The 13,181-nt window shown below is 48.8% G+C and overlaps 1 protein-coding gene across 2 annotated transcripts in view; it reads right to left on the bottom strand.

The window, feature by feature from the left end:
• SNX4 (sorting nexin 4) overlaps nt 1-13,181 on the bottom strand; it is a 480,207-nt gene that overhangs the window by 269,723 nt on the left and 197,303 nt on the right. For both annotated transcript variants that reach the window (XM_078682437.1, XM_078682436.1), the window contains one exon: nt 9,112-9,167. In XM_078682437.1, the coding sequence (XP_078538563.1) occupies nt 9,112-9,167 (56 nt within the window). The remainder of the gene's footprint in view (nt 1-9,111; nt 9,168-13,181) is intronic.

The following is a 13,181-nucleotide window of genomic DNA, read 5'->3' as shown; positions in this document are numbered from 1 at the left end:
TGGAGGACTTACCTATCCCTGCTGAGTGGCATGTGGAAGGAGGGCCTACCAGGGAGGAGTTGTGTAAGGGCCAGAGGGAGTGCCCTACGCTTGAGGGACTGAGGCGACAGGCCGAAGCCCAGGCAGCAGGGAACGTTGCAGGGCACTACCATATTTACTGGGAGGACGGACTCCTCTACAGTGAACCCAAGGTACCTTTGCCCGGTTCATCACGGGCCTTGGTAGTCCCTCAACGATACCGAGCCTTTCTTCTAGAATTGGCTCATGAAATTCCCTTGGCAGGACACTTAGGACAGGACAAGACCTTTGCCCGGCTTGTCCCCCACTTTTACTGGCCTCAGATGAAAGTGGCATCCGACACATACTGTCGGACGTGTGTATCCTGTCAAGTCAGTGGGAAGACAGGGGTGAAGCTGAAGGCTCCCTTGGAACCACTTCCTGTCGTTAGCACCCCCTTTGAAAGGGTGGGCATCGACATTGTGGGGCCATTGGATCCACCCACTACAGCTGGTCACAGGTTTATCCTGGTTCTGGTGGATGACGCCACGCGGTACCCAGAGGCAATTCCTCTGAGGACTGTTACTGCACCTGTCGTGGCTAGGGCCCTGATGGGGATCTTTACCCGAGTGGGATTCCCCAAGGAGGTTGTGTCCGACAGGGGGACCAACTTCATGTCAGCATATATGCGGGCAATGTGGAAGGAGTGTGGAGTGACCTACCGGTTCACCACTCCTTATCACCCACAGACCAATGGTCTAGTGGAAAGGTTCAACAAGACCTTAAAAGGCATGATAAGCAGTCTGCCTGAGAGCCTGCGGAGGAAATGGGACGTCCTCCTACCCTGTTTGCTGTTTTCCTACAGGGAAGTGCCGCAGAAAGGAGTGGGCTTCAGCCCCTTCGAGCTTCTGTATGGGCATCCTGTGCGTGGACCTCTCAGCCTGGTGAAGGACGGATGGGAAAAGTCTCCCAGAAAGCTTCCCCAGGATGTGGTGAGCTACATGCTGGCCTTACGGAGCCAAATGGCAAAGTTGTGGAAGCAAGCTTCTGACAACTTGGAAGCCAGCCAAGCAGTGATGAAAGAGTGGTATGACCACAACGCTCACCCTGTGGAGTTGGAGCCTGGACAGAAAGTGTGGGTGATGGAACCTGGAGAGCTAAGTGCCCTCCAGGATCGCTGGACAGGCCCCTTTGAGGTGAAGGAGAAGAAGGGTAAGGCCACCTACCTGGTGGACCTTAAGACCCCTCGACAGCACCTACGGGTGCTGCCTGCCAATCGCCTCAAACCCCACCATGAGAGGCCCGAAGTCATCTTGATGATGGTGACTGATGGAGCAGAGGAAGCAGAAAGCGAGCCTCTCCCTGATCTCTTTTCGTCTCAGGAAAAGGATGGGTCGGTGGAGGGAGTGATTCTTTCCCCATCCCTAACTCCTGAGCAGCGAGAGGACTGCCGCCAGGTCTTGGAGCAGTACTCCTCGCTGTTCTCCCTTGTTCCGGGAAGGACCCACCTGTGTACCCATGATATGGACACAGGAGACAGCCCACCATTGAAGTCTAAGACCTACCGGCTGTCAGACAAGGTGAAGGCCAGCATCCACGGTGAGGTTACCAAGATGTTGGAGCTAGGAGTCATTGAACCTTCTAGTAGCCCCTGGTCCAGTCCGGTGGTTCTAGTACCAAAAGCTGCCCCACCGGGCACCACTCCAGAACTGAGGTTCTGTGTGGATTACCGGGGACTGAACTCAGTGACCAAGACTGATGCACATCCGATCCCTAGGGCGGATGAACTGATTGACCGGCTGGGAGCTGCCCAATATCTGAGTACCTTTGACCTTACATCGGGGTACTGGCAGATCTCCCTTACAGAAGGAGCAAAGGAAAGGTCAGCCTTCTCCACGCCTGAGGGCCACTACCAGTTCTGTGTGATGCCCTTTGGGCTCAAGAACGCCCCTGCCACTTTTCAGCGGCTGGTGAACCACGTCCTCTCTGGAATGGAGGCTTTCTCCGCTGCTTATCTGGATGACATTGCTGTCTTCAGCAGCAGTTGGGAGGACCATTTGTGTCACTTGCAAGCTGTTCTCCAGGCCCTGAAACAGGCTGGCTTGACAATCAAGGCCAGTAAATGTCAGATTGGGCAGGGGTCGGTTGTGTACCTAGGCCACTTGGTGGGCAGGGGAGCGGTGCAGCCCCTCCAGGCAAAGATCGAGGCAATCATGGCCTGGGAGCCCCCCCAAGACCCAAACTGAGGTCCGAGCTTTCCTGGGCCTCACAGGTTACTACCGACGCTTTGTGATGGGGTATGGCACTATTGTAGCGCCCCTCACGGAGCTCACATCCAAGAAACAACCTCGACGGGTAGTATGGACTGTGGCTTGTCAGCAAGCCTTTGAGAAGCTGAAGCAAGCAATGTGTGCAGCACCGGTCCTGAGGGCCCCAGATTTCTCAAGGGAGTTCATTGTCCAGACAGACGCATCAGAGCATGGCATTGGGGCAGTGTTATCGCAACTCAATGAAGAGGGCCTGGATCAGCCTGTTGTCTTCTTGTCTAGGAGACTGCTTCCCCGGGAACAGAAGTGGAGTGCAATTGAGCGGGAAGCCTTTGAGTGGTATGGGCTCTGAAGAAGTTGCGGCCATACCGGTTTGGCTCGCACTTCCTGGTTCAGACCGACCACCGACCCCTTCGTTGGCTGATGCAAATGAAGGGTGAAAATCCCAAGCTGTTGAGATGGTCCATCTCCCTACAGGGAATGGACTTCCGGGTGGAACATCGGCCTGGAGTGGACCACGCCAATGCAGACGGTCTCTCTAGGTATTTCCGCCTTAGTGATGAGGACTCCCAAGGGGTTGGGTAGCTCTCCCCACTTTCAGCTGGGGGGGACGCGTGTTAGACCTGACAGCCCTTTGGGTGGTCCCTCCTGTCATTTATTTATTTTTGTCCCGTTTTTGCCCCTCATAACCTTTCATTTTTATGTCCACTGGGAATTTTTGGCGTTGACCTGGGGGTTAGGTGCTCCTTGACCCCATGCTTCCTCACAGACCCAGAAATCCCTCCTTTTCTGAGGGAAAGCCTAGTTGCCTAAAATGGTGAACAGTAACTGCCATAACGGACACTTAGGGAGAGGGACCCATAGATTAACAAAGAGAATCTAGAACCTTCTGGCCTAGTCCAGACATTTAGGGCTAAGGGTATAAAAGGCCAACTGTGGGGCAGCCATTTTGTCATACTGAGAGAGAGTCAGCTGGAGTGTAGGCTGTGGCTTAAGGTGGGGGTAGGATATTCAGAGGGTTGACCTCCCACTCTAGGGTTGCCTCCTTACTGCTTCACCGCCCTCCTCCCTTGTAGCTACAGACCTGACCCTGCCACATTGTGTTCCTGATGACCCTGGACACCTGACCCTGCCAAAGCCTGGAGAAGGGAATGGGAGTGGTCGGGGAAGACTGGACCGAGCGGTAGCCTACCCTGTTGTCCAGTGGGAGAGCCTTATTAGAAAACTCTGAGGGCGTTTTTCCCGAAAGGTGGAAGGCCCGTAGCTGAGAATCCGAGCTCTTTTTCCCTTCCCCTTCGTTTATTCTCCTTTCGAACTAAGGCCCTACTTGCTCCACGCTGTACCCCATTGACCCCCTCTCACCGGAGGTAGAGTCTGCCAAGTCGAGAGTAGTTACACCCACGAGGGAGTGGGGTGTTCAGTCCAGGAGGCTGGGGCAGTGCCGGTGGGTAGCGTGGCCGTGAGATAGGAGTCACCGCGATACTGCCCGGGACTGGTGAGAGGAGCGTTAGACACTGCGAGGAGAAGGCGCCTGTGGGAGGTCACATGCCGTCTCGGAACTGCGCAGGCTCAGCGAAGCGAATGCTAGTCCCGGGGAGGGGCGGAGCGGTGTCAGGAGGCCTGTTGTGAATGAGCAGGATCAGTCTGGGAGCCACTGGTCCTCGGCGCTTGGAGCCACTGATCCTCGGCGCTTGCCCAGAGGTGCCGCTTTTCCAGCGGACGGCGGAGGCAGCGCGCTGTGAGGAAACGAGTGTGGCGCGGTCGCCGATTCTCCTCAGCCCGTGCAGCCTTCCCACAGCGCCAGCTCTGTGACCGAGCGGCTGGACCTGTGGGCGAAGCCTGGTTGAGGTCGGACCGAGGCCTGCAAGAACTTCTGATTTTCCACCGCTGTCCGAGACATTGGCCACAATGGCCCAACATCTAAAGTAAGGAGCGAGCTGGGGGTAGCGAGAGAACTGGGACCCACCACCCGAAGGTCCTGAAGGGTAGTTCCTTCCTTTCTTCCCAACTAGAGAATTGAGTAGCCAATTCGGGAAACCCTTGAGACACCTACAAGGGGGAAGAGCCCCTAAGCTCATGTGAAGGCTGTTTTTGACCGTGTGATGCTTAACCCTTTTATTACAGGGGTGGAGGAGGAAGCCTTCTGTAAGGTCATTTTGGCAAGTAACTGTTGATCTGTAGTGAAGCAGGTGAAATAACTATTGCTCTTTCCTCTAGGAAGTTACCAGAGAATGCTTGTATCTTTGTAGTTGACAGACTCTGTTCTGTGTTGTACCAAGATCTGATTTTCTAGGAGGTCAACTGTGCTAAACCTGGAAAAACTATTCTGCTTAAAGAGTCCAAGATTCATTGTGCATTACGTGCATCCTGTTTATTCAACTGGGAGCCCATTTTCTTGCCCCTACCTAATGTAAACTGTGAAGTGATTGATTAACTCTTATCATTTGGGGAAATAAGTATATCTCTAATTAGAATGTATGATGGAGCTCTAACCGTTACAAAGAAATTGATACAGAAATATTTGATGTAAACTGTAACCAAACTGACAAAGGAGATAAAGTAAAAGCAAAGCAAATTATTTTTATAAACCAGAACATATTTTCTTAGAAACTTGGTGTAGTGTCGTTTTTGAATGGAAGGATGCTGAGTTACTGTGAGGGTGTGACGCAAGCTTAACCTTGATGTCTTCGGATTAGTCCTTCCTACTCTGTGCCAGGCTACCCTAGGTGATCTGGAACCTCCCAGGTCCAACACCTAGGTTCCGATTTTTCTTCAAACTCCCTGCCTGTCCTCAAGATGGCCACCACCCTTGTGTTTTAACCTTGATACTAAGGGCCCGATGTAGGTAATCTCGATTTACCTACTCTTAAATACCGAATCATACCGATTCGGTATTTAAGAGTAGGTAAATTGGAAGTAGGCAGATGTAGGTAATTTTTCTTTTTCAATTACCGAATCTGTAAGATTCGGTATTTACCGATTCTGTAAATACCGAATCATTATTTGCCATTGATTCCTATGGGCCTTGAAGCCCATAGGAATCAATGGCAAATACCGATTCTGTAATTACCGAATCGGTAAATACCGAATTCTGCCAGGGGGAACGGGGTGTCACTTTGACACCCTGTAGCACCCCAATGTCAGGCTTGTGTGCCATGTGGCACACAGACATGCCCTAAGGGCATGTCTGTGTGCCACATGGCACAGGCGTACATGCACAGATGTGCATGTACACCTGAATTCGTTATTTACCATGCAATAGTATTACATGGTAAATAACGAATTCTTAGGGGCCTGTGGCACTGTTTAAAGCGCCACCTACATCTGCATTTACAGATTCGGTATTTTTACCAAGTCTGTATTTACCAATTCGGTAATTTTACCGGTTCGGTAAATACAGATTTGGTAAAATTACCAAATCTGTAAATACATGCCCCCTACATTGGAAAAGGCATTTACCGGTCGGTAACGGCCGAATTCGGCCGTTACCGACCGGTAAATGCCTACCTACATCGGGCCCTAAGTACTCTATGTGATCTGGTGTTGGAAGCGGAAACAACTTAGAGCACACAATCAAATAACCTTCCCCCATGAGGATGGAATCTTCTGATTGACCTCTGACTTTGCCCCATGGACGGATTCTAAAACTGTTTTACCACACAATACACCATTATCCCTTAAGTTACCACCATGGTGTGTGCCTTTTAACCAAAGCACTCCTTCTCCCCTTGATGGGGAGGGAATCCAGCATTTATACCCTGGGGTCTCAGAGAACCCCCTAAGAGAGTCCACAGCGTCTAGCGAGCCACACACATCGGGGGGTATGGGAATTGGCGCCCCTTGCCAAAGCACTCCCTCTCCCCTTGTTGGCGAGAGATCCAGTATTTATGCCTCTGAGAGAGTCCACAGCATAAAGGGAGCCACTCACAGCGGAGGTGTGGGAATGACACCATTTCACTGGGATCACAGCGCACTGGACGTTGGACACTGTTTTTCCTCGTCTCCAGGTTGTGTTTCCTTCACCCTCCCCACCTCTTTCATTCTTTCTCTACCCCCCTGCTCCTATCCTCTCTCTCCTGAATCTCTCCCCTTGCCTGCTTTTTCTCTTACGTATTTGTTTGTAACTACGCTCCAGCAACTTGTAACTATGTTCTGAAACTGTGTAATTTGTAACTATGTAACTGGTAACTATGCTCTGAAACCATGCTCGTTCTCATGTAGGAACATTGGTGTGTATAGCTCAATATAAGCATGCAACCGCTTTGAAGCGACCTGTTGCAGTATAGAACTGTTGACAGCATTAGTGAACTGCAGGTTCCAATTCGCCATTTACTCAATGGTTTTGTACTGTAGCCACTATTGCCCGCTGTAGTAGAATTGACCATCAGGAATGCCAAATGTCATTGATAAAAACACAAAGGGGAGCAATGTTCCATCTCAGTAAAGGTCTCCTACGCGGGCTATCCCATAGGTGGTCCACCCTGCTATTCCTTTAAATGCTCAGTCACAGGCTATTATTCCCTGTACGGGTTTTCTGTAAGCAGCCTCACCAGCATTGATATACTAACAAGTGTTCCTTTGAGGCAGTGGGCAAGCACTGCCTGGGGCTTTGACCAATTAATGTGCAGACTCGACACTGTACAAAAATCCCCAAAAGATCTATTGCCCCAGGGGAGTTTAGTTCTACATCTCGAAGTAACAACAACATGTCATTGGCATACAATGCTGCATAATAATCCACATTTGTAAAGCGTGAACAATCACCCGCAAGGGTCTCTAGGCGCTGGGGGCCGTTGGGAAGATTAAGCAAGCTATTGCCCAGAGTCACATGGTGCTGGGCTAATCTGCCGCCAGCCCCGGGGATCGAACCGTGATCCCCAGATTCCGGAGTCAGTCGCCCTGGCCGCGGCGCCACACCTCTTCCTTAGCATAGTGCTAGTGTCCTCTAATTTCTAATCCACAATAAAATGTACCTGTGCAGCATACCAGTGGTTCCACCGCTATGGCAAACAGTAGTGGAGAGAGGGGGCACCCCTGTCTGGAACCCTGACCTACCGGACAAAAGACACATATGGTTCTACTGGCTGTCAAAGGTCTTTTCTATGTCTATTGTCATAACTGCTGCTGTTCTCTTGTCCACAGAGTCATCATTCGTAATCAAGAGAATCCTACGAATAGTGATCATGGTATTACGCCCTAGGATAAAACCCATTTGATTGGTGTGGATCATGGTGGCATGTGTTGAAGGAGAAGAGTTGCTAGTATGTGACTAAGGATCTTATAGTCTTATAGTCCACATTTAACATAGATAAGGGGCGGTAGACTCAAACATCCGTGGGAGGGCAACATGACTTCAGGATTTTTCTCTCACCCATGTGCTCCTGTGGTGTTCTCTCCATCTTGTGCTTCCTTCTCCTCCTCCCCCAACCTCAATGTTCTGCTTTTCCCTTTTTGCTCCCCACCCGCGGCTCCGTTACCCCACAGCCCCATCAACACCAGGGTTCTGATGCATGTGCGCTTAACCCCTTTGATGCTCATGACGAGCTCAGCTCGTCATGCAGTACACTGCTTGTGTGCTCATGACGAGCTGAGCTCGTCATGAACAATGGGAATAAACGATGGTCAGCACAGAGGGGGGATTGCTGCAGCACTGATGGTGTTAAGTGGAATGGCAGAACCACCATTGCACTTTGTTATTTTGACGATGCTGCAAAGCCAAAAGGTTTCAAAGGCGAGACCTATTGACTTTGTCAACACATGTTTTTAAATTGAAAAACTATCTCCAACTACTACTCCATCACTCTTCCTCCCTTCATGTATGCAACAATTCTCACTTAAAAAGTATTCTCAAATTATCACCTAGTTTTCAAAGAGTTCAAAAGTCTTTTCAACTCTTTGAAGCAGACGCATGGACGGAAATTTGGTTATCAAGCCACGTGAACTCCCTGAAGAAGTCCCTTTGGGACGAAACGGGTCGTCTACTTGATTTTGTCTGGCTGGCTTGTCTTTACATGAAAGAAAAACCAATAAAGAACTTATTTGAAAAAAAGAAACTACATTGCCTTGGAAATTTTTCGACGAATATACAAAGACTATTCTCAATTTGAATCCTACAGACTTTACTGTTGAGTGCGAAACTTTTAACATTTTGAGGGTGTATAAGAAGGTTTCCCTGTACAAGAGAGATTCATTTCGTTAAGATTTCTATTTCCATTTTAATGACTATTTTTACCAAAAAAGTTGGAAAACTAAGCTCATCTCAGATGCCACAGCCTTACATTTCTCATAGCACTTTTCATAAAGAAAATGCCCAAAACGGCGAACACAAACATTATTAAGTATTTCATGTAGATTAAATGGCATGACGATGTTCACATGACAATGTCCATGTTTCATGCAGTGACATCAATGGCGACATGAGAGATTCAGTGGCACCACTTATTCATCCACACTAATTTAGCCTCTGCTCATATAAAACCACTAGCATTCACTTTCTCAACGCATCCACAGCATCACTCAGCCCCTTCACACATTTACTATCACTAGGGGAATCACTATAATTCAATCGCTTTTTTCAGTAAAATTGTACATGGTAGCATGTATCACAGGAAAGAAAGAACAGATGCAAATTAATGTTTGTTTTCCCTTGTCTGTATGGAAGCCGTGTAACGGAGTGCACAGTGTTATCTATATTTTCTTTTTTCAAGATGAGACTACTGCATAAAGTAATATGGCAATGCTTTATTTGCCATCATAGGTTATTTTGTTGAAAAACGAGGTACCTTAAAGTTGCAAAATAAACCATCGTTCTTGCACGATATTTTATCGGATTAAGTCTATGCCTTACTTGTCAGGGTTCTTCACTCTAAACGTTGCATTGATGGCTTTTAATCTCGAATCTGCCTGGAAAGCAAACAAGACCAAGTTAATTTCAAATACTAAAGAAATATTTGATATTACATTCTTTTTTTGGGAGAAAATGAATTAAGATGCGTGGATTGTTAATTGAAAGCAATTCTGTGAACTCTGGTAAACTTTAAAACTAGGAAAACATTGCAAGCTGTTCTCTATTGTCCCCACCCCTCATCCCTTGACTCATTATTAGTAATAGCTTTTGCTATTTATGCCTAAACAACTGGTCTGCAGAGACACATCTGTACACGGACACCATTCACCTTAAACCCAGCTTCATCTTCGATCGCTGCTCTTCCACATTCAACAAAGTCAAAACCTCGACGTCTTCTTCCAACTGAGGCAACCACACAGTCTAAAGTCTCCTAAATACGCCCTCATTAAATGGCCCCTCACATCCGGTGTCTTTAGTGACATCTAAAGCAGCAAAATGCCCTTCGATTCACTGGGGGTACTTGGGATTTAATACCGCCACCTCTTCCCCTAAGCAGCAACGCAATACTACCTTTTTTTATTGTAGACTATTTATTCATTTTAATGCAGTTATTTCAGGAGTATTCATGACAATACATCAATCCGAAAGCATATGCCTGCTAATATAACATGTTTCCACCCCAAACAGAAATAAATACATGGCAAATTATGTTATGTTATATGTTATATATTGATTTGTAACGCGCTCTGTTAGTCGAGACTGTCCTGGCGCGGTGAGGAAGCGGTGTCAGAGTGATCGAGAAGACAGCTATTCGGAATGTGAAAAAAGGTGGGTTTTTAACAGTTTTTTAAAATTGATCAAATTGGGGGAATTTCTTAGAACATCCGGAAGAGCGTTCCACATCTGAGCTCCCCATACCGTCAGAGATTGCCCCCCCAGGCGAACTCTCTTAAATCTGGGGACAACCACCTGCCTTCGGGAGGCAGATCGCAGCTGACGGGTTGGCTGGTAAAAGGCAAATCTTTTTGCGAGGTAGGATGGACAAGGTCCATGCAGGGCTTTGTAAACGAGTACCAGAGCCTTAAAACGCACTCTTTGGGCCACTGGAAGCCAATGAAGCTCCCTCAGTTGCTTGCGAACGCTGAGCCTCCTTGGAATGTTAAAAAGGAGTCTCACCGTCGCATTCTGGACTACCTGTAACTTTCTAATCAGAAAGTCAGGCGCCCGATGTAAAGGGCATTTGCATAGTCCAGGCGGGAGAGCACGAGTGCTCTGGCTACCGTTTTTTGGCCTTCTTTGGTTTCTTACATCGTTCCATACTTCCGAGGAGGCTCAGCCCAGACGAATGTCATGGACCGCTACACACTTCCTAAAGGATCCCCCGGTTGCACACCTTAGATCTGGGAGGAGGCTATCGACGATCCTGCTATGTCGGCGGACTTAACGCTACAGGACGTAATGGGCGCCATTGCTGGCATCAAGTCTTCTATCGGCCAACAATATGAAGCCCTGGCCCTGAAACTGGATACGGTGGCCATTGATGTCAATCTAATCAGAACAGATCTGGCTAAGACAAACGAGAAGGTGAAGTCTCTTGATCTAAAGACATCCAGCCTCACGACGGATATGTCCGACTTGCAAACAGAAGTACGCAATCTGAGAGCTGCTAATGACTTCTTTGCTCGTCCCTTGGAGGATTTTGAGGGCCGTGCACGACGCAACAACATGCGTATTATTGGGGTCCCGGAGAACTCTAGTTCACTCTCTACTGATCTTCGAGTAAAGGACCTTATCCTCAATCATCTCGCACCCAAGGGCTTGAGCAAATTCTTCGCGGTTGAACGTGCACACAAGGTGCCGGGGGGACAGGGAAAGCCCGGTTTCCCCCCCCCGTCCAATCATCGCAAGAATCTTTAACTTCAGGGACCGCGACGCCATCTTGCAGGCTGCACGGACAAGTGGTCCTACACAGTTCGAAAACGCTGCGGTGAACTTTTATCCGGACTTTTCCCAGTCGGTTCAGAAGCAACGAATGGGATTTCAAGGGGTGAAACGGCGGCTTAGAGACATGGAGTTGAAATATGCGATGTTGTTCCCGGCCCGGCTGCGTGTGGAATACGACGATCGGACATTCTTTTTTGTCCGGCCTGAGGAAACGAGTGATTGGTTGGACACTTTGCCTGCTCGTCGTGCTGGCCGAGACCACACTGGTGGCGCTGAGGGGGGCCTAATGAACCAAGAATGACAATGATGCCTGAGTCCTGAACACTATCCACCGTGGACAGCTGCGGCTCACTGACTTCTTTGATCGTTCTATGTGTATCCTGGAGGGTGGCGGGGACGGAGGGACCCTTTCCTCCTCTGGGGTTTCTTTGTGTAGATTAGTTGTTGTTTTTTTGCTAGGGCGACAGGCACACTGCAAATTGGGGTGACTTCTGAGTCTGTACAGGGGTGCAGGGTGGGGAGGAGTTGTGTTGGGTATCATTGGGGGGAGGGGGGGAAATGTGTGGGGGTTGTTCTCTTTTTCTTAAGGCAACTAACTGTTACGACTTCGGACATGGGTGTGGTGCTCGTCCTGAGATGGGAGTTCATCGTGGGTTTGGATGGGGGGTAGGGGGTTGAAGCTACTGTGCTGGAATGTAAATGGGTTGGGAGATCAGATAAAGAGAGGGGTGGTTATGCAGCTTTTGCGGCGCCTCTCGCCCGATGTTGTACTGCTACAAGAGACACATTTGATTGGGAATACTTGCTACGCTCTTAACAGGCGGGGTTATCGTCTTGTTGCTCATTATGGATTTACTTCTAGTTCTAGAGGGGTGGGTATATTGCTTAAGACCTCACTCCCCCTCGAGGTTGATGACGTGGTTCTTGACACTAGGGGTCGATATGTTGCACTTGTAGGAAGGTGGGAGGGGAGAACAGTTTCATTAGTATCGGTGTACGTTCCTCCTCGCTTACAATCCACAACATTTGCAGACTTGGGGCGGATGGTTTTGGGTCTCCCGGAGGGTGTTCTGATACTAGGTGGTGATTTTAACTCAGTCGTCTCTGGCAGAGTGGATCGCTATCCACCCAGAGACCTTACAGCTGCGCAGTCCTGGTTGGGTGTATTTTTGGAGACATTGGGGCTTGTGGATTGTTGGCGGCTTATGCATCCAGAGCAGACGCAGTTCACTTTCCACTCGGGCGCACATGGTAGTCTTTCTAGATTAGATTATATCCTGGTGCCGGCGGCCCAGTCCTCTTCGATTGGAGAGATTAGACACCTAGCTCGGGGTATATCGGACCACTCCCCTCTCTGGTTTCATTTTAACCTGAACACAGGCGCTGAAGGGAGGGTGGCCCCGATTAACCCCTGGTATCTTCTTAACCCCAAAACCCGTACTGAATTGATTAAATCATTAGATTTGTATTTTGCTGAAAACGTGGGATCCGTCTCCTCGCCTGTTTCATTGTGGGAAGCTTTCAAGACTGTTATCAGGGGACAGGCATTGTCTTTGATTGGGTGTGCCAAGAAATGTAAAAATGAGGCAGTTGTTCGTCTCAAGACAGAAATTACTGAGTTAGAGAGTGCATTGGAGCGAAACGTTACTCGAGACGCATTGCATATCCTCAATCTTAAGCAATTAGAATACAAAAACTTAGTTACTGATGCGGCCAAGATGATGAGTAGGGAACAGCAGGGACGACTGTATGATGTGGGCGACAAGGCAGGAAAATTGATTGCCTGGCTGGACAGGAAGGAGAGAGCGAGTCGTGTGATTCCTGTGATTGAGAATTCGGATGGTGTGCGTGTGACAGACCCTGTTGACATTGTTGAATGCTTTGCTGATTATTTCCGAGAGGTTTATTATTATTATATATTATTATTTCCCTAGGTTTCTGCTCCTGGGGGACTTCAACATACACGCGGACGTCCCTACAGCCCCTGGGGTTAGTGACCTTGTGGAATTATGCACCTTAGCACAGCTTAAAATGCAAGGGCCGGATACTACCCATCGTGGAGGGCACTGCCTTGACTTGGTCTATTCCAATTTTGGTGTTACCATCGAAACTCCTTCCCCAGTTAC

This window comes from Lissotriton helveticus, chromosome 3_1 (assembly GCF_964261635.1).
Source record: "Lissotriton helveticus chromosome 3_1, aLisHel1.1, whole genome shotgun sequence".
Lineage (NCBI taxonomy): Eukaryota > Metazoa > Chordata > Amphibia > Caudata > Salamandridae > Lissotriton > Lissotriton helveticus.
This window is presented reverse-complemented; position numbering and strand designations above follow the sequence as displayed.